Source organism: Phyllobates terribilis, unplaced genomic scaffold, assembly GCF_046119375.1.
Source record: "Phyllobates terribilis strain yellow unplaced genomic scaffold, ASM4611937v1 Scaffold_2__4_contigs__length_985480577, whole genome shotgun sequence".
Classification (NCBI taxonomy): Eukaryota; Metazoa; Chordata; class Amphibia; order Anura; family Dendrobatidae; genus Phyllobates; species Phyllobates terribilis.
Genome location: NW_027362762.1, coordinates 411391194 through 411416260, shown reverse-complemented (window position 1 = coordinate 411416260; position 25067 = coordinate 411391194). Strand labels below are relative to the sequence as shown.

The following is a 25067-nucleotide window of genomic DNA, read 5'->3' as shown; positions in this document are numbered from 1 at the left end:
CATTTATTCACCCTTTTGTGATGCTACAATGAAACTGAATGCCTACTGCCAGGTTAATCCACAGATTACAGCTCATCGGTGGGGGGTACCAGCTAAAAGACACTGATCTAAATATCATGAGATCTTCCTAGCAAGTGGGGAACGTCCAAAGCTAAAAACCCTTGGCAAACTTCTAGAAAGTCTTACTGCATTGTATATGAAAATTAGCAAGATCTTTAGAATTATATGCTGCAATTAAAAAAATAAATAAAAGTTGTCTTTTTTTATTTTGAGTCATGCCATGCCAGCACATGTAATCTAACCAACTACTTAAATCTGGAAAAAAAATGTATGAATAAAAAAAAAGCCAGCAGAGTAAATATCAGTAATAGATCCTAAAATATGCAGAACACATCTATATTATACATTTCTGACACACATCTTTGTCACTGTATCTTTAAAGGGGAAACATTTCTCCTTTTAGAGAATGCCAAGATGTGTAAGAGGACTTATAGGCCATGCAATGCTCCCTGCAGGGAGAAAAAGGACTAGAACTCTAGTGCCACCTATTGGGGTATGACCGGCCCCTATACAAGTCTTATCCTGTGCATTCAGAGTTCTGGGCAACCCCTGATGAATGGCAGGTGTGCTCGCTCCGCCTCTATCATTGGGGCTTGCTGCATTCTGCAGTGCATTAGTATTGCGACCAGGTATGGGAAAGCATGGCTGCCTTTTTTCTTTCATGTTCTTTAGATTTCATGCATTTTTCAGTGACTTACACTGTATCTTTAGACACCACCACCAACGTGATCCATTATAGTTTTAGTATGACTTCTCAATTATTTTGCAATATTCCACAAATGATCAAAGGCACATGATCCCGGACTGGAAAGAGTTTATTTAAATAGAAAAAAAATCACAACCTCAGAAAGATACATCCTTCCAGAGATCTTTCACGCTGCATCTCATATCTCTAATAACAGACGCTCATACATAATACTTTCTAAAGAATTACTCCGCTAAGTGTGTTGTATCTTGGTCATCTCTGTAGTTCTTCAGGCCCAACAAATTCTATTCAAGAATAACATTCTTCTGTCAAAGCAAATGTTCATTATAAACCTGCAACAAATAAAAATGCGTAAAGATGGAGACAATTCGATTTTTAAACATGTCAAAAGGTCAAAGTGCAGTTAACGCATTAAAGGGAATCTGTCACCAGATGTATGGGCAGAGACCCTGATTCCATTCCAGAGATTTATCACTTACAGGGCTGCTTGCTGTAGTTTTGATAAAATCCCAATTTAATCAGCAGGATATCATCACTAGAAGACTTTTAATCCTGCTGCCATGTAGTTTTCCATATTCACAAACTCAGTATAGCCTCGCCCCTCTCCAAAGAAAATAAAAAATTCTGCATTTATCACCCACTCCTGGTTTTGTCTCCCACTCTTGAGAAAAAATACTGACCAAATACTGATAGTGGGGTGGCCTGATAGTCACACACAGTCCTGCAGTGAGATCAGGAGAGCGGCCATTACACATCACACTGGTAAGTCCCACTTTATGTATAATAAGCTCTGGAGGCAGAGTTATCTTCCAGGCAGTGTCCTCCCTATAGCCTGGAAAAGGTCATTTATATAAAGTGATAAAAGATGATTTATCAACCACAGGACATCTGATATGAGACATACAGGGATCACTCTCCTCAGCTGTCTATAACCTCTATGCCCATATCAAAATTTTAGATAGGTCAGGGGCGGACATATTGTTGCAACCAGTGCGGCCGCACAGGGGGCCAAGAGGTAAGGGGCAAATTTCTACCTCCAAAGCAGGTGCAATTTTGCATTTTTAGGAGCTCTTGGGCTGCAAAGTGCCCATATATTGTTCTTGCAAAGAAGCCCTTTTCTGTCGGTGTCCGCCAGTGAGATTTGTCAAATGTGGGGACAGATTAAATGCTTGTCAACATAAGCAATTTTGCAATTCACCTGCGATTAAAAATTCTCTCCATACACAAGAATGAATCCTTCAGTCCTAGAGTGGACATTTACCTAGGTAAGGAGCGCGTGCCGCTTGCAGGCTCTAAGCTAGCCACCTGGGATAGCGCACAGTTTGGATCGGCATGAGACCATGCCACTGGACTGAACTGTCAATCTTCAGGAGCGCACGGTCCCCAGCGGAGCAGGAAGCCGGGGGCAGTGAGCTCATGAAGACTGAACATTAGTACAACCCTTTAACCTACTCTGTGGTTTGGGCTCCTCCTTCCAAGGGAGAAAGTTTGGGATTTATATGGTATATGGCATACAGAAATTATGATGGGCATAGAGTGGGTGTCTGGCACAGCTGGTAAACAGGGCCCCCATCACAATGATCTTCCCCAATATCTTCACTAGCTGGATAATTTATCCGTATAGTAGGAGCTCTTGCCACCCATTACAGTGACACTATGAATGTACAGTACAATTAGGATCAGATCACTTCTAAGTTTTTGAGTTTTTCTTTATTCCTAGAACGAACCAGAAAAAATAAAGAATGCAGGTGTGAACAGAGCCTGAGTTTTGCTCTGCCAAGTCTTACCATTTGCAAAGCGGCATTGTTTGAGCACCTCCGAGAAGCCCTCACACAGCTTCAGGTCACCCTGGTTCTGAGCACACTCCAAGAACTGCTTCATCTCATACTGGCAAGGTGAGTACTGAGACTGCTGCTGCTGGTACGCTGGCTGGGGAGCCACAGGTTCCTACAAAACAAAGACTCCGTGAAAGATGGCTACAAAATTAAACAAAGACGTCAAGGGGCATCCTGTTTTGCATAGCCCCCTTTAGAATGCAATTATATGTGGTCCTGGTAAAAGGTTTTCTAGTTTCAGAAAAACGGTCTTCAAGCACAGTGTTTTTTAATCATGTTCTTTGTGCACCAGTCCCAGGTCGAGTTGAGCCTCCACTAGTGCTTCCAGTGTCTGTTATTGCCTGCAGAGCGGTAATCACACCGACAGCGCTGCAGCCAATCACTGAGCGCGGCTCTGAGCTTGTTGTGGTGTCTACTTGGACATAGCTGCTGAGCTCACTGATTGGATGCAGTGCTGTCAGCACTGCAAAACAAAAACCAGTACCGAAAGCATCGGCAGAAACTTGGCACTGGACCAGGGAAGGGTGAGTAAAGCCCATTTTTTTTTTTTTTTTTTTAAGCAAACTGCAGCCAGGAGATGGGTTTTCTAAACCAGGAAAAACCCTTCGAAGAAGGATAAATGGTCAAGGTTTGTCTTATTGGGTACCAGATAGACAATGGCATAATATCCCCATGACTACCATATTCTGACATACACAGGGTTAAAACAACCATCAGATTTCTCATCCCCCTTTCAAAAGATATTACAAATTGATGTGGCTGATATTGTAGTTAAGGGTCCATTTAGATGGGCAGATAATAGGGAAATGAGGGTTCCTAGGACTATTCACTCCTGATTGGGCCCGTCTAAACAGACCGGTAAAGATTCAATGAACAAGCAAAACCGCTTGTTCATTGGGTGCGATAATTGTTAACCCCACTGAGAGACGGGGCCAATTTTGGCATCCGTGACCAAGACGTGTGTCACGGCATGTGGTAATAACTTTGGAAGAGTTCTTCCTATTTCAATGATTGAGAATATTGTTAGTGGTAAATGTTTTGCGTTTATGAAAATATCTGAAATATTAGCAATTTTCAAACTTAATTTTTTATACCACAGAACCAGATCATACCACAACGAAAGTGTAATAACATTTCATGCATGTCTACTTTATGCTGGCATCTTTTTTTCAAACCTCCTTTTATTCTGTCGATGTTAGAAAGGTTTTGTAGCAATTTTTCTTTTTTTTTTTCCAAGTAAATTAACAAAACCTGTTTTTTAGGGACCACAACAGTTTAGAAGTGACTTTGATGGGCATAAATATTGGAAATGGAGAAACCGTTTTAAAAACTTGTCAACCCTCCAGATGCTTCACAGGAATTAATACAAAGTGGAATGAAAAATTACAAATTTTCCACTAAAATGTTGCTCTAGATAAAAATTTGTCATTAGGAGACAAGCGACCACCCAATTTCTTACATTATTTTTTTTTAATGCAGTAATACCACATATTTGACCAAAAGCTACTATACAGGCGCAGAGCAGGGCTGGGACGGGAGGGAGCGCTATTTGATTTTTCAGGCAAAATTTGGTCTGGAATAGATTGTGGCAGATATGCAGAATCCCTGATGTGTTACTGCAGAAAACCCCCACAAGTGACTATTTTGGAAACTGCACTCCTCAAGGAATTCACTTAGGAGTGTAGTGACTATATTGACAATATAGGTATTCCATTTTTTTTTCACTTCACAAGTAGTAATGGGAGAAAATGACCCCAATATTTGTAAAGCAGTTTTTCCCTCAACTCCGCAATACCCCATATGTGGTCATACACTACTATTTGGGCACATTACATTGCATTGCGGTAGAGTGCCATTGGAGCTTTGAAGTGCAGAGTTGGCTCGATTATTTGGCAGGCACCATTAGCAGAGCCCCAGAGATTCAATTTCATCAGAAATCCCCAAAAGTGATCCTATGTTAAAAATTACACTACTCTGGGAATGATTTACGTGTGCGGGGACTACTTTGATTCCACCATGTTTTCCCAGAGGTAATCTAGCAGTGGATATTGCAGAATGAAAATTGCAAATATACCAGCTTAGTGCCCAGCTTGTGCTTTCAGGAAACACGCAGCCAGCACATTGCTAAGTGGGCTCTACCCATTACCACAATGCCAAACATGTGGACGCCAACTGCGTTGAGCACACTTCAGGGGTCCTTTGGCTTCAGGACCAGATTTGGCAGGACTGTTTTTTTAGAGCCATGTCTCTTTTTTAGAGCCTTTGTGCTACCACGAAACTGGACCCCCCCCCCCATTTCACTGCTGACAGATCTGAGGGCCGACTTGTTTTTTTGTAAGCATAGTTTTGACCACTTTCCTGCTAATTGTTCATTCTGGCTCCTAAAAATCAGAATAAGGCCAAGTTTACAATTACGCTCTGCTCTATGCTGATTGTATGCTGAGCACTATGGCCTTTTTTTTTTTACAGTGGTACCTCGACATTTTAGGCATGTAGAAAACTAGTCGAAAAGAGGCCACAGTGCTCAGCGGAGAGCACAGGATAATTCTGACTTTAGCCTTATTCTGATTTTTGGGAGACAGAATGAGCAATTAGCAACAATTAGGAATTCCAAAACAAAAAAAGAAAAAAAAAAAACAGCCTCCCAAACGGAAACTAAACGGATCCCATTGTAGTGAATGGTACATCTGTCATACGACAAATGTTTTTTTGTTTTCTCTATTACTATAATGGAACAGAAAGATGGAGCGCAAACTGCTAGTGTGAATCAAGACTAAGGAAACTTTCTCTTTATTACTCTATTATACAGAGTCTAACTTTAAAATTCTAAATCCTACCAACCAAAGCCCCGAGGCAGCTTACAAGCATTACCTGGTAGGTGATGTCTGCTCTTGCAGGCTCAGAACTGCTTCCACCACCAAAGCCTCCAGTCATGGCATGTCCTAAGGTGTGCCCAACCGCAGAACCAACTGCTACACCAGCCGCTGTAGTTGCCATTTGTGCCATCAGGCCTGGTTGTCTAGGTGCTGCTGCCGGTCCGAGTGCAGATGCAGCAGGTGCTACGGGGGCAGGAGGACGTGCTGCAGGTGGCGGAGGAGGCCTCATCACAGGTGCCCGGCTGAGGAGGAAACATAACACAACATCTAATGAATGAAGGGAACTTCTGTCTGTATTGCTGAAATCTCACCATAATGTCACAGGTTTTGTACAAATAGTGGCAACAAATGCAATTAGGCCAAGACATGTGAACGCATTCTTACAGGTTTTGTAACAAGTATGGAAGTAAACTATCCACAGAATATGGGATCACTTCCTAACTGATGCGGGGACCCCCATCAATCCTAAAAATGGGGCTCTGTGAATGGAGCTGAGGTAGAGCATGAGCTATTTAGTCCATTCATTCTTATGGGATTGCCGGAATTATCTGTAGTCAATTTCCAAAAATGCCAAAGAGAATAAGTGGAGTCACGGTCAGCCTGCTCGATTTCTGCTCCATTCAGAGGCGAGTTCTTGGGATCGGTCGGGGTTCCAGCAGTCAAACTCACAGCAATTAGGAAGTTATCCTGTATTTTATGGATATGAGAGAACTTCCATACTTGGTACAAATCCTTTAACAAATTTTGGACTAAAAAGTACATAAAGTCCAAGCTACCCAAAGATAATACCATAATAGTTTGGTGTGCTCCTGCTGCACGGCTGATGTAAAGGTCACGGAGGTCAATAGAAACTTTACACAACAAACAGGTAATTATCCGGTTTATACCTAGATGTCGCAAGCTGGGTGTGTACCCCGAGTGGCCTCATAGCACAGAAATTTTTTTATTTTTTTTTTAAATACCAGACAGGTTGTCAGGCCATGTTCCCATGTGCAAACACGCTACTTTTATTCCCACTGCGTTTTATCTGCAGACGTCCACACCAAAATACGTAAAAGCAATCTGCCCTGATTATTTTTGCTGCTTTTTACTGATGCCTTTTCCCCTTTTTTGGTGCAAATTGGAAGCTGCTCTTTTTAATGCGTTTTCCAGAACAGAAAGACTAGGGTTCAGCACCGGTTCATCTATGGACAGTGACCACGGCTGGGTACTGCACATCTGCGCCCTACTGATTTGAATAGAGGGTGGATGTGCAGTACCCGCCTGTGGCCACTATCAGTAGATGGAGAAGCCATAACAGAGCTGGAACCTAGAGCAGCTGATCGGCGGAGGTGCCAGGTGTTGCACCCCCACCGACCAAACATTGATGACCTATCCCTAAGTAGATACGTAGTGGACAACCTCTTTAAAGAAGCACTCTTCCCACCAAAATTTGTATTCTCTTAATATATTGCAATCATATTATATGGCACTATGTACTTACTATTGCTCATTTTGCCTTTCTACCCAGTTAATTATTCTCTTTTCCATTAGGTCTATGACATTAAATTATTAAAAACTGACTAGCTGAACCCTTTTAAGTTCTAAGTAGAAACAGGAGGTCAATTTTCCCTGATCACATCAGTCACTGCAAAAGTCAATGGCAGGGGGAAGAGCGGAGCAGCTGGATGAGAGGTTGGATTTCTGCATGGACAAGAGACTTTCTATTTCTACATAGAGCAAAGAATAGAGAAGAATTAGCTGTGTAGAAAGGCAAAAAGAGCAATTGTAAGTACACAGTGCTGTATAATATGATAATTGCAATATATTAAAAGCACCACTCCAGCAGGTTTTTTTAATTTCACCGATGTAGTATTGCTGAAAATCCAAGTCCCCTGCCCCTTCTGACGTTTTCATCAGTTTTTGCTGCTACTCCGATCCATCTCCTGCAGTTTATGACCTGCCAGCTGCTCCAGTGTTTAAAGGAGTGAGTCAGAGGTCACTAATCAATGTAAGTCTATGAGAACCTTGTTCTTGCATTGAGAGCTTGCGACGTAGTTTCTGACTTCCGGACAGTGAGAAGCTGTGCTCACAAGATGGCGCCGCAGGACTGGAGCGGTGCTAAAAAACTGAAAACGCTGGAGGGTGAGTATATGCCCGGGGCGCATGTAAACTTTAAAGCGCCACTCCAGCGGTGAAAAAACAAACAAATGCTGGAGCGGAGCTTTAAGTGGGTAAAACCGTTGATGGGAGAGGTTCTTCAACCCCTTTACAACCCAAGGTGGTTTGCACGTTAATGACCAGGCCAATTTTTACAATTCTGACCACTGTCAATTTATGAGGTAATTACTCTGGAACGCATCAATGGATTCCCCCGATTCGGAGACTGTTTTTTTCGTGACATATTGTACTTCATGATTGTGGTATCACTTGCGTTTATTTGTGAAAAAAATGGAAATTTGGCGAAAATTTTCAAAATTTTGCAATTTTCAAAATTTGAATTGTTATATGCCCTTAAATCAGAGAGATATGTCACACAAAATAGTTAATAAATAACATTTCCCACATGTCTACTTTACATCAGCACAATTTTGGAACCAACGTTTTTTTTTTTTGTTTGTTTTTTATTAGGGAGCTAAAAAGTTGACCAGCGATTTCTCATTTTACCAACAAAATTTACAAAACCATTTTTTTTAGGGACCACATCACATTTGAAGTCACTTTGAGGGGTCTTTATGACAGAAAATACCCAAAAGTGACACCATTCTAAAAACTGCACCCCTCAAGGTGCTCAGAACCACATTCAAGAACTTTATTAACCCTTCAGGTGCTTCACAGGAATTTTTGGAATGTGGAAGAAGAAAATGAACATTTAACTTTTTTCACAAAAATGTTACTTTAGACCAAATTTTTTTTTCATTTTCGCAGGGGTAACAGGAAAAAATGGACCCCAAAATTTGTTGTGCAATTTCCCCTGAGCACGCAGATACCCCATATGTGGGGAAAAGCCACTGTTTGGGCGCACGGCAGGGTTCGGAAGGGAAGGAGCGCCATTTGACTTTTTGAATGTAAAATTTGCTTGAATAATTAGCGGACGCCATGTTGCGTTTGAAGAGCCCCTGATGTGCCTAAACATTGGAAACCCCCCACAAGTGACACCATTTTGGAAACTAGACCCCTCAGGGAACTTATCTAGATTTGTGGTGAGCACCCTGAACCCCCAAGTGTTTTACAGAAGTTTATAATATGGAGCCGTGAAAATAAAAAAAAAATAAAACTTTCCACAAATATTATGCTTTAGCCCTAATTTTTTTATTTTCACAGGTAAGAGGAGAAAATGGGCCTCAAAAACCTTTGTGCAATTTCTCCTGAGTACGCCGATACCCCATATGTGGGGAAAATACAGTGTTTGGGCGCACAGCAGAGTACAGAAGGGAAGGAGCAATGTGTGACTTTTTAAAAGCAAAATTGGCTGGAATAGAGAGCGGACGCCATGTTGCGTTTGGAGAGCCCCTGATGCGTCTAAATAGTGGAAACCCCCCACAAATGACCCCATTTTGGAAACTATACTTCTCAAGGATTTTATCAAGGGGTATAGTGAACATTGTGAACCCAGAGGTATGACACACAATTTGATAACATTAGGTCATCATATTGAATAAGTTGGCATTAGTCTTAGGCGCAAGTGCTCGATACTTGAGTTTGCATCGGGTACTCAGGTATGCACCATGTATCGCGGGTGCTCGAGTGACATGCTCGAGTCCCCGCCTGCATGTTCCACGGTTATTAGACACCCCAAAAAAACATGCGGGGATTGCTCATGCATGGCAGGCCGCGAAGCATATGGGGCGGAGACTCGAGCACCCGCGATACTCAGTGCATACCCGAGACCCCGATGCAAACTCGACTTCGATTGCAGCATTGCGGGGGTTAATGTGCTGGGAGCAGTGCGGGACCACTCCTAGCACATTGTCACAGCTGACACCCGGCGGCGATCGCGCCCGCACAGCCTCCGTGCAGGCGAAATCAACAAGGCGTACTAATACATACCTGGCTCTTAAAGCCCAGGGCGCAGGTACGTATTAGTACGCCTTGGGCTTTTAAGGGGTTAAAAATGCAACAGTGGTTTTTTTATTCTATTTTTTCGGCTCCCTATAGAAGTCAAAAAAACACACCAAAATAATGCAGAGTTCAACAGCAGCTTTAAAGGCACAGGGGGCATGAGCTCTCATGACATTACATCCACTTTAATTCAACAGGTAAATGCAGTAGACTTTCTGCACAAAAAAGCTGTGCTCATGTTATGTGGGAAAGTGACAAAGGTGTTTTGTAAGCGTGGTGGTCCCTTTATTGTTTATCACACAAAACTCTATGGGTAAAAAGGAACCACTCTGACCAAATCAGAAGGCCCCAATACATGTTACCTATGTAAAGGGGATTTATGTGTATCCAAAACTGACTGGTGTAATACACACAGCCACCGCCCTCATGTCTGAACATGCTTCAAGAATAAGGAGAATTAAAGAAGCACTCACATAAAACTTGTCATTGCCTAAACCTGTGTAAGTATATACAGGTGCATCTCACTAAATCAGAATATCATCAAAAAGTTAATTTATTTCAGTTCTTCAATACAAAAAGTGAAAATCATTATATAGAGTCATTACAAACAATGATCTAATTCAGGTGTTTATTTCTGTTAATGTTGATGATTATGGCTTACAGCCAATGAAAACACAAGTGTCATTATCTCAGTAAATTAGAATAATTAGAAAACACCGGCAAAGGCTTCCTAAGCGTTTAAAAAAGGTCTCTTAGTCTGTTTCAGTAGGCTCCACAATCATGGGGAAGACTGCTGACTTGACAGATGTCCAGAAGGCAGTCATTGACACACTCCACAAGGTCCCAGAGTCTGGAGGAAGAGTGGAGAGGCCACAATCCAAGCTGCTTGAGGTCTAGTATGAAGTTTCCACAATCAGTGATGGTTTGGGGAGCCATGTCATCTGCTGGTGTAGGTCCACTGTGTTTTATCAAGACCCAAGTCATCGCAGCCGTCTACCAGGAAATTTTAGAGCACTTCATGCTTCCCTCTGCCGACAAGCTTTTTGGAGATGGAAATTTCATTCTCCGGCAGGGCTTGGCACCTGTCCACACTGCCAAAAGTACCAAAACCTGGTTTAAAAACAGTATCACTGTGCTTGATTGGCCAGCAAACTCGCCTGACCTTAACACCATAGAGAATCTATTGGGTATTGTCAAGAGGAAGATGAGAGACACCAGACCCAACAATGCAGATGAGCTGAAGGCTGCTATCAAAGCAACCTGGGCTTCCATAACACCTCAGCAGTGCCACAGGCTGATCGTCTCCATGCCACGCCGCATTGATGCAGTAATTGATGCAAAAGGAGCCCCGACCAAGTATTGAGTGCATTTACTGAACATACATTTCAGTAGACCAACATTTTTCAAGCTGTTATAAAGTATTCTAATTTACTGAGATAATGACTTGTGTTTTCATTGGCTGTAAGCCATAATCATCAACATTAACAGAAATACACACTAGAAATAGATCACTGTTTGTAATGACTCTATATAATATAGGAGTTTCACTTTTTGTATTGAAGAACTGAAATAAATTAACTTTTTGATGATATTCTAATTTAGTGAGATGCACCTGTATGTAATGTAGTGTAAGCGTGTTATACACCCCAAACACCATCTTCACCGGTCTCAAGTGTTGCTTCGGTCTTCTTACTCACTGGGATTTGTGTATGAGATGGAAGTCGCTTTTACAATATATGTTTATGGAGCCTTTTCCTGACGCTTCATAGCCTTACAACGAAAAAGCGATTTCTGGCTCACACATAGACCCCAGTGTGATCTGGCAAGTCGGAATAGAAGTCACACGAGAGAGAAGAGGACCGAGTGGTGCTGGGAACCGAGGAAGACTGTGATCAGTGAGGAGATGGTTGAAAACATCAATATATGTGAACTGATCCACCCTGATGTCAGAGGGCTTACCATCTGTCATTAACAGCAAATTTGAGATCCCGTCACCTCAGAAGTCCCCATAGACTTGGAATATGGCAACATACCACATGAGCAATCACCACTCCACTTAAATGGACTCAGACCCCAGCGATTGTGTAGGTGATTGTTATTCTGAGAAATGCTCTTTAAGGGGAACCTGTCACATTATACGTGCAGTCCGATCTGTGGACATCATGGTATAGAGAAGGAGAAGCTGAGCAGAATTATATATAGGTTTGCTGGAAAATATTCAGCATAACTTGTAGTTTGTTTACTGCAATTCTTGTTTGTATGTAGGAGTCCAGTGGGCGGTCCTACTCAGTGACAGCTGTGTATGTAGGAGTCCAGTGGGCGGTCCTACTCAGTGACTGACAGCTGTGTATGTAGGATTCCAGTAGGCGGTCCTACTCATTGACTGACAGCTGTGTATGTACGAGTTTGCTGGGCTGTCCTCAGTGATTAACAACTGTCTGCACGCACAATCATACAGGTAAGACTGTCAATCACTGAATAGGGACCGCCCACTGGACTCATCTGCATATAAATATCAGGAATTTCAATTAATAAAATGCAATGAAACTTTTCCCACAAAAATGTATATCAATCTGATCAGTGCCTCCTCCCTGCAGATCAGATACAATTTTCAACATGACAGGTTCCCTTTAAAGGGGTTATTAAGAACTTTTTTCCCTCCCTATGGGGCTAAAAACTTACCAGGTATGGATCTCTGGTGAGTCTCCTGCTTCCTGTGACGTCATGTCAACTAAACAGTGCTTCTCTCCTGCGCTGTCCATGAGAAGCCACTGCCGACATCTTGCTGACTGACAGCCAGCTTGCAGTTAAAAGAGCAGAAGAGAAGCTGCTCTGTCAACGTTACGGCAAAGGAAGCCAGAGAATGGCTAGCAGGCAAATGCCTGCTCTGAGCTGAGGGACATCATTGCCGGGCACAGGCAGGTAATGCCTACAGCCACGCTCTCAGTGCTGTGAGCGGGGAGTGCACTTTCTCCGGGCTCACCTGTATGGCCAAAAGCCGGCAGCTCTCAAGAGAAAAAGTTAATTTTCTCCCAGGTGTCGCACTTACAGTACTGCGAGCAGGCACCTCCATGTTATTAACCCTATATCTACATGTTAATAACATTATTGCACCTGACAGGTTCCCTTTAACGTGATTAGAATAAATTGGATTGAACAGGAAGCGAAGGCTGCAGCCAAACATGACCGATGATTAGCAGCAGCGGTCTCATGATGACCTGAGACAGGCGGGGGACACAGTCAGTGCAGAGTAGTAACACTGGTCCAGGACGGGAGTATAGGGTTTTCTTACTCCACTACCCTGGCGCCACTGACAACAGCTTTTAAAGTAGAGGAAAAATCCCTTTAAAGGGAATCTGTCACCACTTTGGAGATATCAGACCTCTACTATGGCCATACAGAGTATAGAAAAGTAAATCTATACATACTGTACCTGTATGGCCCATAGCAGAGGTCTGATTGCAGAGAAAAGCGCTTTAATCAATTCTATTTTGTACAGGCTTGGCATCCGGGGGACGACAAGCAATCCCCGCCTATGTGCTTATTCCCTCAAATCCCCGCCTATGTGCTTAATTATCATATGTCCCCCTCCCCTGCACGTCACAGGGCCATGTGACCTGCACTGTGCTCCCTGACCTCCGGGCATGCGCAAAGCACCGCTCACATAGAGCGCGCTCTGCTTCATCCCAGCCCGTCTGCCTGTGCTCTGCGCTGCATGTCTCTATTGCGCAGTGCACATGAGCTCTATGTGAGCGGTGCTTTGCGCATTCCCGGAGGTCAGGGAGCACAGTGCAGGTCACAGGGCCCTGTGATGTCCAGTGTGGGGGATATGATAATAAGCACATAGGCAGGGATTTGGGGGAATAATAAGCACATAGGCGGGGATTTGGGGGAATAATAAGCACATAGGCGGGGATTTGGGGGAATAATAAGCACATAGGTGGGGATTTGGGGGATTAATAAGCACATAGGCGGGGATTGCTTCACGTACCCCGGACTCCAAGCCTGTACAGAATAGAATTGATTAAAGCGCTTTTCTCTGCAATCAGACCTCTGCTATGGGCCATACAGGTACAGTATGTATAGATTTACTTTTCTATACTATGTATGGCCATAGTAGAGGTCTGATATCTCCAAAGTGGTGACAGATTCCCTTTAATTGATCATACATAGGCTGCTAAGAGACCAGCACAGAGGGCAGGCCATGCTGGCAGGCAGGACAGCAGCCACACGTGACACAGCAGAGAACATGGACTCCTTCTCCTCCCCTGTGTCCCCCAGGGAGGTTGCCCCTGCCCGCAGCAGCAGACCATACCTGGCCGGTGGGGCCATCCGGGAAGTTCGGCTGCGGCTCCCTCTTGGCATGGCTGCGGCTGCTCGTGTCTCTACGTCCTTCACCGCTGTGCTTTCAATGTGATTGCGTCAGTAGACGTGCCGGGTGCTTATATCACTTCTGACGTAAACGTAGCCACGCCCCCAGACGTGCTATTAGCTCCGCCCAGTAAGTGTCTGCAGTGTCAGCCATGTGAAGGTCACAGCGTGACGCAGCAGTTGTGTAACTATAACCCGTGACGTCAGAAAGCACGTGCGCTTTTTCTAAACATTATTAGTATTAAGTGGACAGTATGGAGAGCGCATCCATCCCATGAGATAGAGGCTGTATCAGGACCACAGCCCAGGTCACATGTCCTGTAGGGTTTCCATCAATAACATAGTGCGAAGCCAGACCTTACTCCCTGTCTCCACTAGGGGTGCTGTGCTCCAGCAGTCCCATAGAGAATGACTGCAGTGGTGATCGCATATGCGCACTGCTCTCCGTTCTAATGGGGATGGACTGCGCTGTTCTGCAGGTCCCAGTGGTCGGACCCCACCGTAGATGGGTGATCTCTTCTTCCATACTGCAGGCTAATGTTCACACAAGGGATCCAAAATCGTACTAAAAAAAACACTTGGAAAACTCTTTTAACTTTTTTTTTCCCAAAGAAGCTTTGTAAAAATTGCATGTCACAGCAGATCCTGAGGGACTCCACTCCGAACTGGGCATGTTTCTATCAAAAGGCTGCAAAAGTACTTATATGGCCGGTTTTAGACAAAGTGGGGCCCCAGTGCTCACATACTGCACCATCACACAGAAACATTTCAGTTATATTTACATGCATTGAGTTCAGGTCGCTAAACTAGCGCGATAGACAATATAGAAGTCGTTCGGTGCCTGTTTCCTGGCCTCTTTACACCGGCTGAGGAAGGATGATGGACACAGAACGATCACTAATAGATACTAATAATAATAATAATTTTTATTTCTATAGCGCCAACATATTCCGCAGCACTTTACAATTAAGCGGTGACATGTACAGATAATAAATGCAATACAAGGTAAGACAGTTTAATCAGTTACATTAGGAGTGAGGTCCCTGCTCACAGGCTTACAATCTACAACGAAATGGGGGGACACAGTAGGTGAAAAGTGATTGTTATTTCAGGTCTAGCAATTATAATAAATAGGGATTTTCATATAAAGCTGTATGATCCGGTCATCAGCCCGTATGGTTAAGTGCAATACTCAAGAACCGAGTGCAGTTATCGTGTACATGGAGGGTGTGGAGACAGATGAAGAGTAGGGAGCAGATTCTGAATAATATTTAGAAGGAGGGGACAGGGGAAAGTTAGTTTACTGGGTATTTGAGGTGGTAGGCTTGTTTAAAGAGATGTGTTTTTAAAGCGCCCTTGAAGACGTGGGGGCTAGGCATCAATCGGATCGTCTGGGGTAGAGCATTAGAGAGAACTGGCGCAGCACGAGAGAAGTCTTGGAGACGGATGTGCGAGGTTCGGATTATGGGGGATGTTAGTCTTAGGTCATTTGTAGAACGGAGGGCACATGTAGGGCGATAGACAGGAGATATAAGGTGGTGCAGAAGTGCGGAGAGCTTTGTGGGTGAAAGTGAAGAGTTTATATTGGACCCTGTAGCGAATGGGTAACCAGAGTAATGACTGGCACAAGATGGAGGTATCGGTGCAGTGGCTGGACAGAAATACGACCCTGGCTGCCGCATTCAGGACTGATTGGAGAGGAGAAAGTTTAGTAAGAGGGAGACCGATCAGAAGAGAGTTGCAGCAGTCCAGGCGAGAGTGAATAAGGCTGTGTGCCCACGATGTGTTTTTTAAGTGTTTCCACAGCGGCAAAAACGCTGCAGAAACGCTTAAAAAACGCATGGTAGAAGGCCTGCCATGTTCCCCAATGATAATCCACATGTGCTGTGCACATGCTGCGGAAATTTCCGCTGCGGATTATCATTGCGGAAAAAAACGCAGCACTACCAATTATTTTGCGGAAGCGCTGTGTTTTCGCCGCCATTGACTTGCATTAGAACGCATGGAATCCGCATCACTAGATAAGCACATGCGGAATACATGCATTCAATGTGCGGATGGTACCCAGGTGTGGAGAAGAGGAGACTCTCCTCCGGACCGGGGTACCATAGAAACTATAAAAAAAAGAATAAAATAAAAAATAAATATATTTATCTTCTGATGGCCCCCGCTGCACTCGTCCTCCCTTGCCGGCAGCTCGAGATGGACTGGAGGACCTGCGCTGACGTCACAGTCATGTGACGGGTCACGCGACGTTGACGTCGGCAGGTCCTTCAGTGTACCGCGATCTGCCGGCAGCCAGGACGGAGCGAAGCAAGACTGCGGGGGCCATCGGAAGGTAAGTATAGATTTATTTTTTATTTTCAAACATTCTTTAAGGTCACACTATATAAATCCATGCCGTTTGCATGGATTTATATAGTGTGACCGAGTTGTCAAGCACTTTCCAAGTGATGCTAAAGTCTCTTGGAAAGCGCTTGACAACCCGCATGTGGAAATGCATGTGAAGAACGCTTCACATCCGCTTGTCCCTGGCAGGAAAAACGCATGTACAATCCGCATGCGTTTTTTTCTGCCAGGGAGATGCAGAAACGCTCAAGAAAAAATCCTGAACATTTCTGCATCGTGGGCACATAGCCTAAGAGCGACAGTAAGAGTTCCACCAGTTTCAAAGGTGAGAAAAGGTCGGATTCTGGAGATGTTTTAAGATGCAGGTGACAAGAGAGAGTGAATGATCGGATATAGGGAGTAAAGGAAAGTTTAGTGTTGAATATGACCCCAAGGAAGCGGGCATGCTGCTTGGGAGTTATGGTTGAACCCTCCAAGGTAATTTCAATGTTAGGTAGAATTGGGTTAGAAGAGGGGAGAAACACAAGAAGTTCAGTTTTGGAGAGATTCAGTTTAAGATAGAGGGAGGACATAATGCTAGAGACAGCAGACAAACAATCACTGGTATTTTGTATTAGGGTAGCGGTGATGTCAGGGGAAGAAGTGTATAATTGGGTGTCGTCAGCATAGAGATGATACTGGAATCCAAATCTGCTGATTGTCCAATAGGGGCAGTGTATAGAGAGAAGAGAAGGGGGCCTAGGACTGAGCCCTGCGGAACTCCGATAGTAAGGGCACGAGGAGAGGAAGAGAGCAAAAGATACAGTGAAGGAGCGGTCAGAGAGGTAGGAGGAGAACCAGGAGAGAACAATGTCCTTGAGGCCTATAGAGTTGACCATATTGAGGAGGAGCTGGTGATCCACAGTGTCAAATGCGGCAGAGATATCCAGGAGAATCAGCAGGGAGCAGTGACCTTTGGATTTGGCTGTTAGTAGATCATTAGAGACTTTAGTGAGGGCAGTTTCAGTGGAGTGTAAAGAGCGGAAACCAGATTGTAAAGGGTCGAGGAGAGAGTTATCTGAGAGATAGCGGATTAGACGGTAGTTGACCACGCGTTCCAGGAGTTTAGAGATGAAAGGAAGATTAGAGACCGGTCTGTAGTTAGCAGTGCAGTTCTGGTCCAGGGATGGCTTTTTAAGTAAAGGGGTTATGATGGCATGTTTAAATGAGGAGGGGAAGAAATCTGAAGAAAGACAGAGGTTAAATATTTTAGTCATGTGAGTAGTGACCACCGGTGAGAGAGACTGGAGGAGATGTGAGGGAATGGAGTCACTGATGCAGGTTGTAGGCCGAGAAGAAGCGAGGAGCTGGGTAACTTCTTCTTCTGTAACAGGCTCAAAGAAGGCAAGTGAGCTTGAAGTGCGTCAGGGAAGGGGAACCAGGCACTGAGGAGATTGGGCTGAGATGTCCTGATGGATGTGGTTGATTTTTTCTAGGAAATAAGTGGCCAGATCCTCCCCGCTGAGGTTGGTGGTAGGGTCCTGTGCTTTAGGTTTCAGGAGGGAGTTTAAGGTTTCAAATAGTCGTTTTGGATTGTTGGACAGTGAAGTGATGAGAGTGGTGAAGTAGGATTGTTTGGCCAGATGAAGGGCAGAGTTATAGGTTTTGAGCATGAATTTATAGTGGATGAAGTCCTCTGCTAAATGAGATTTTCTCCACTGACGCTCAGCACACCTTAAGCAACGCTGAAGAACACGTGTTTGCATTGTGTGCCAGGGCAGCCATTGTCTGTCTAGGGTCTTTCTGCGGGTAGAAGGTCCTGCTTCATCTAGGGCGCTCTTCAGTGTATTATTGTAGTGTGACAATGCTAAGTCTGGACAGGAGAGGGAGGAGATGGGGGCTAAAGATGTGTGGAGATTGTCCATAAGCTGCTGGGTATTAACCCCTTAACGACCTTGGGATTTTCTGTTTTTGCATTTTTGTTCTTTGCTCCCCTTGTTCCCAGAGCCATAGCGTTTGTATTTTTTGGTCAATATGGCCGTGTGAGGGCTTATTTTTTGTGGGACGAGTTGTACTTTTAAACTTCATTACTAGTTTTGCCATATCGTGTACTGGAAAACGGGAAAAAAATCCAAGTTTGGTGAAATTGCAAAAAAAAAATGCAATTCCACAGTTGTTTTTTTTGTTTTTTTGCCTTTCCACATTCACCGAATGCTAAAACTGACCTGCCATTATTATTCTCCAGGTCATTACGAGTTCGTAGACACCAAACATGTATAGGTTCTTTTTTAGTTAAGTAGTGAAAAAAAAAAACAGGTTGCTAAAAGAAAAAATGGCGCCATTTCCTGAGACCCGTTGCGTCTCCATTTTTTTGGATCTGGGGCCGGGTGAGGGCTTATTTTTTGCGTGCCGGGCTCACGTTTTTATTGATACCATTTTGGGGAAGATCCGCTGTTTTGATCGCCCGTTATTGCATTTTATTGTATTTTGCGGTGACCAAAAAAACGTAATTCTGGCGTTTGGAATTTTTTTTCTCATTACACCGTTTGCCGATCTGATTAATTCTTTTTTTTATATTGATAGATCAGGCAATTCTGAACACGGTGATACCAAATATGTGTATGTGGGGTTTATTTTTTATTATTTTATTTTGAATGGGGCAAAAGGGGGGTGATTTAAACTTTTATATTTTTTTTTATTTTTTTTTTAGATTTTTAAAAACATTTTTTTTTACACTTTTTGCTTGCTTCTATAGTCTCCATAGGAGACTAGAAGCAGCAACTGTCTGATTGCCTCTGCTACAGGTGGCGCTCATAGCAATCTTTACATGACAACCACTGGGGTCTGCTGCAGACCCCGGGTTGCCATGCCCACCCATCAGTGACCCACGATCACGTAACGGGGTCACCAATGGGCGGGGTAAGCGACGCCCTTCCGGCGCGGCATTTAATTGGTTAGAGATTGACAGCGGCATTTAATTGGTTAACAGCCGCGGGTAGATCGCGATTCCACCCGTGGCTGTTGCGGGCACATGTCAGCTGTAAGAATCAGCTGACATGTGCCCAGTTCAGTGTGGGCTCAGCGCTGGAGCCCGTGCTGAACCAGGGATGATGGCCTGGGGCGTACTAATTCGCCCAAGGCCAGTAAGGGGTTAATGGTATGTGTATTCCTATAAGTGTGGTAAGTAGGGGTGTCCTGGGTGAGTAGACAATTCCTGACAGAGAAAGAAAGAAGGTTGTGGTATGAGAGTGGGAGAGGGGAGTTAGTAAATTCATGCAGCGTGCAGGGATGGGAGAAGACCAGGTCCAGAGTATTCCCATCTTCATGCATAGGAGAATTAGTAAACTGTGAGAGGCCGAATGAAGAGGTTAGAGAAAGTAGATGAGCTGCAGATTGGGAGAGGGGATCATTGATGGGGATGTTAAAGTCTCCCATGATGAGGGTGGGGATGTCACAGGATAGAAAGTGAGGAAGCCAGGTGGCAAAGTGATCCAGGAACTGGCGGGAGGAGTCTGGAGGGCAATACACAAAAGAGTCTGATGGTGTGGACTTCAAAGGAAGGAAACATAAGTGAGGGAACTGGTGGGATGACCTGGAAAGCACATTGTGATGAAAGGAGCAAACCAACACCTATACCCTGTCTGTTCTCAGGTCTGGCAGTATGTGAAAATTTCAGCCCACCAAACGAGAGCACAGCAGCGGCGGTGTTGTCTGACTGCTGGATCCAGGTTTCTGTAATAGCCAGAAGGTTAAGGGACTTAGAGAGGAAAAAATCGTGAATGTAAGTTAGTTACATACAGACCGTGCGTTCCAGAGAGCACAATGGAAAGCAATAGGAGAGGACATGCACTGAATGTTAATACGATTAGCAGGGTTTCTATATGCAGCTGGAGGGAGGCCCAGGTTTGGGGGAGATGTCACCTGCGACTAGTGAAAGGAGAAAAAAGAGAAAGAGCAGGTGGTGCAATGATTTGTTTGAACATTTTGAGTGCTGTATGGAGGTAGTGGATGGTTTGGAGTGGGTGAGAAATGTCAGTAGAGTCTAAGAGTTATATATGGGAGAGGGGAGAAGGGAGGGGTTGATATGGAGAGAGTGCACAGAATGTGTTAAAAGGACGGGCGAGGTGTGAGAAAGCAGGAGTTAAAACAAATAAGAAGCAGATTGATATGATCAATGCATAATGCAATACAACTGACCAAGAAGCATGTTTGTCAGGCTATGTGCCTACAATGCAGATTTGAAGCAGAAAATTCCTAAGCATTTCTGCATCTCCTTGGCAGAAAAAAACGCATGCAGATTTTGCATGCGCTTTTTCAGCGTTTTTACATGCATTTATGCATGCGTTTTTTTCAAGCGTTTTTCCAAGCGATTTTGAGCATCATTTGGAAAAGGGCTTGACAAGTTGGTCACACAATGTAAATCCATGCAACTGGCATGGATTTATATTGTGTGACCAACTTAGAGGAAATTTCTACTTCAAATGCTGCATCTAAAAAGTAAAAAAAAAGAATTCAATAGTAAAAATAAATAAAAAAATCTTATATTCACCTCTCTGGCTGCCGCCGGTCTCCTCCCGGCCGCGTCCCCTCTCCTCGGCGTCCCGCAGTGTACTTGCAGGACCTGCGGTGACGTCATTTAGTCAGCTGATGGTCACGTGACTGCTGACGTCAGTGGTCAGGTGATGGTCGCGTGACCATCAGCTGACTAAATGACGTCACCGCAGGTCCTGCAAGTACACCGCGGGACGCCAAGGAGAGAGGGCGCTGCCGGGAGGAGACCGGGGGCCACCGGAGAGGTGTGTATGAATAATTATTTTTATTTTTTACTTTATTATTCTCTTTTTACTTGCAGGTACCATGGTACCCGGGTTGGAGGAGAGTCTCCTCTTCTCCAGACCCGGGTACCATCCGCGCATTGAACCGCATAACATCCGCATGTATACATGTATATATGCTGATATTATGCTGTTCAATGCAAGTCAATGGACGCGATTTCACCGCGAAATCGCACCCAAATTGGGTTGTGCTGCGAATTTTTCCGCAATGATAATCCGCAGCGGAAATTTCCGCAGCATGTTCCCCCACAGAGTATAGTGCAGCCCCCATAGAGTATAGTGCAGCCCACACAGAGTATAGTGCAGCCCCCATAGAGTAGAGTATAATGCAGCCCCCATAGTGCATAGTGTAGCCCCCATATAGTATAATGCAGCCCCCCATACAGTATAATGCAGCTTCATATAATATAATGTAGCACCATATAGTATAATTCAGCTCCCCCATCTATTATAATTCATGCACCTTTAGGCTATGCGCCCACGATGCAGAAATGTTCAGGATTTTTTCCTGAGCGTTTCCGCATCTCCCTGGCAGAAAAAACGCATACGGATTGTACATGCGGATTGTACATGCGGATTGTACATGCGTTTTCCTGCTAGGGACAAGCGGAAGTGAAGCGTTCTTCACATGCATTTCCGCATGTGGGTTGACAAGCGCTTTCCAAGCGATTTTAGCATCACTTGGAAAGTGCTTGTCAACTTGGTCACACTATATAAATCCATGCAAACGGCATGGATTTATATAGTGTGACCGTAAAAGAATGGTAAAAAATAAAAAAAATAAATCTATACTTACCTTCTGATGGCCCCCACAGTCTTTATTCGCTCTGTCCTGGCTTGCCGGCAGCTCGCGGTACACTGAAGGACCTGCTGTCACATGACTAAATGACGTCATGGCAGGTTCTTGAGTCCACCGCGAGCTGCCGGCAAGCCAGGACAAAGACATCGGGGGCCATCAGAAGGTAAATATAATATTTATTTTTTATTTTATTCTTTTTTTTTACAGGTTCTATGGTACCCGGGTCCAGAGGAGAGTCTCCTCTCCTCCAGACCCGGGTACCATCCGCACATTGAAACGCATGGATTCCGCACGTAGAGATGCAGTGATGCGGATTCCATGCGTTCCAATGCAAGTCAATGGCGGCGAAAACGCAGCACTTCCGCAAAATAATTGGTAGTGCTGCGGATTTTTCCGCAATGATAACCCGCTTAAAAAACGCATCGTGGGCACACAGCCTTAATGTAGCCCCATATAGTATATTGCAGCCCCCCATCTAGTATAATGCATGCCCATATAATATAATGTAGCTCCCATATAGTATAATGCAGCCCCCCATACAGTATAATGCAGGCCCATATAATATAATGTAGACCCCATATAGTATAATGCTGCCACCCCCCTTACAGTATAATGTAGCCCCCATATAGTATAATGCAGCCACAGACCCATACAGTATAATGCAGTCATATATAATATAATGTATCCCCCATTTAGTATAATGCAGCCCCATATAATATAATGTAGCCGCCATACAGTATAATGCAGCCTCCCCCATACAGCATAATGCAGGCCCACAGTCCTCCAGCATTATGGCCACCATTTACTCACTGATGTAATAAATAAATAAATAAATACATACTTACCTCTCCTCTTTCCGCCGGTCTCTGCAGAGCGTCTCAGCAGCTCCACTGCCCGGCGCGCAATGAGATGACGTCATTGCGCTGCTGCATGAGAGGCAGAGGGGGAATGATGGGAGAGGGTGCGTCACATGACGCTCTCTCTTGCATCAATGCTTTCAACTGTACCGGCATCTACAATGCTGATACAGTTGAATATGCTATGCGAGGGAGGGGACGTGACGCTGGCACCAGCCCCCCTGACTCACGGGCGCCGTAGCTGCCGCGCGGTGTTCCGCTATTAGCGGCACACCACTGGCTGGGGGCCCCTGGGAGAGTGGGGGCCTTAGGCAGATGCCTAGTCTGCCTGCCCCTAACGCTGGCCCTGAGTACTTAATAAGGGTCCGTTCTCACTGTGGGTCCTCTTCATCAAGACTGGCATTGTTCATGCTGGTGCTGATGATGAGATGTGCTGGAGTCACGCTCCTGGTTCACGGCCGTCTGACTAATCGTACCCCCAGATCTGCTGGAGTAAGATTTTTGGCATAGCGAACACCTGTCATAAGGGATGATCAGACCTGTGGGAGCAGGACTGGCGTCAGCACCCGGCGCACCCGGGCAAGTGCCGGAGCCCTGAGCATGCGGGGGTGCCCACTCACCGTCGTGCAGTGCCGGTGTCAGCGCCCGCTCCCCCCCACTTGCTCAGGGCCCCGGCACAATACTTACCTCTCCCCTTGCCTCCGCAGCAGCTCCTGTCTCTTCTGTGGCTGCTGCCTGTGACATCTCAGGTCAGAGGGCGTGGTGACGTCTTTACACCGCGCTCTCTCCTGAGCCGTCACAGGCAGCGCAGAGCGGGAAGACGCCAGCGCGGATGAAGGGTCCGGAGCAGTGGCAGCAGGTGAGAAGTGAGGTGAGTATTTGATTTTTTTTTATATGTATGGAGGCATGGGGCATTATATGGTGGTGGGGAACAAGTGGCATCCCTCATGGGGCATTTTATTGGTGGGGGAACAAGTGACATCCTGCATGGGGCATTATATGGGGGGGAACAAGTGACATCCTGCATGGGGCATTATATGGGGGGGAGGTGACATCCTGCATGGGGCATTACATGGGGGGGAGAGGTGACATCCTGCATGGGGCATTATATGGGGAATAGAGGTGACATCCTGCATGGGGCATTATATGGGGGGGAAGGTGACATCCTGCATGGTGCATTATATGGGGGGGGAGGTGACATCCTGCTTGGGGCATTATATGGGGGGGAGAGGTGACAACCTGCATGGGGCATTATATGAGGGGGGTGACATCCTGCATAGAGCATTATATGGGGGGGAGAGGTGACATCCTGCCTGGGGCATTATATGGGGGGGAGAGGTGACATCCTGCATGGGGCATTATAAGGGGGTTGACATCCTGCATGGGGTATTATGTGGGGGCCAGTATTCTGTATGGACCGTTATAAGGGGGCCAGTATCCTCTATGGAGCATTATATGGGGGCCAGTATCCTGTATGGAGCATTATATGGGGACCAGTATCCTGTATGGAGCATTATATGGGGAACAGTATCCTGTATGGAGCGTTATATGGGGACCAGTATTCTGCATGGAGCAATATATGGGGCCCATAATACTGTATGGAAGACTATATTGTCCGGTCTGCACTGTGCGCTGTGAGGATTCACCGGTTTCTGAGCTATTGTGGAATGTACAATAGATATCACTAATGTAATGTAAGAAGTGAAATCTTTGGCATTGTAATATATATATATATATATATATATATGTATATATATATATATATATTTCTCTGCTGTATCTGTGCATCATGAATCGTGGTATGTGTTAAAGGGGCCCACTGAGACTCTTTCGCCCAGGGCCCAAAAAAACCTGGAGCTGGCCCTGTGTGGGAGTTTGGGTTCTGGTACCCGACCCGAACTTGAACCAGAATCTCATTGAATACAAAGGTGCCCTGGACTTTTGAACCAGAAAATTCTCTCTCTCTGTGCAATGAATGCATGAATGTGACAAGCAGCGGTTGCCCCACCCCAGCTATGCCCATTATGTCAGAGCTGGGCAAAAATGCCATGAGAACGACAAAAGTCGTAAAATCTCACCAGTTACCCCAAATTAAACTTCAATCCAGAATACTGGCGTAAAAGCCTTTATGAATTGGGCCCTAAGTCTTTTTGCAGACCAAAAATTACAAAAACCTTCTCAAAAACCTGGGCGATTCTGCTCCAAAACTCAGCAAAACACTGTGTTAAACTCAATCTATGAGCGCGTGACATCTTTTTTTCGGGCAGATTCAGCCTGGGATCTACTTACAAACTATAAACATAACACACCTCAATGGAAAAACAACTTTCTGTGCAAATATTCTGGAGCTTCTTTTAAG

General features: G+C 44.8%; 1 protein-coding gene across 1 annotated transcript; it reads right to left on the bottom strand.

Annotated features, from left to right (window-relative positions):
• Nucleotides 1-857: 857 nt before the first annotated feature.
• On the bottom strand, nucleotides 858-13992 carry CHCHD2 (coiled-coil-helix-coiled-coil-helix domain containing 2). The gene is made up of 4 exons (XM_073665005.1): nucleotides 13834-13992; nucleotides 5473-5719; nucleotides 2554-2713; nucleotides 858-1098 (listed from the first exon to the last, which is right to left on the bottom strand). The coding sequence occupies exons 1-4, from the start codon at nucleotides 13881-13883 to the stop codon at nucleotides 1091-1093; spliced, it is 465 nt and encodes a 154-aa protein (XP_073521106.1). The 5' UTR covers nucleotides 13884-13992; the 3' UTR covers nucleotides 858-1090.
• Nucleotides 13993-25067: the final 11075 nt, after the last annotated feature.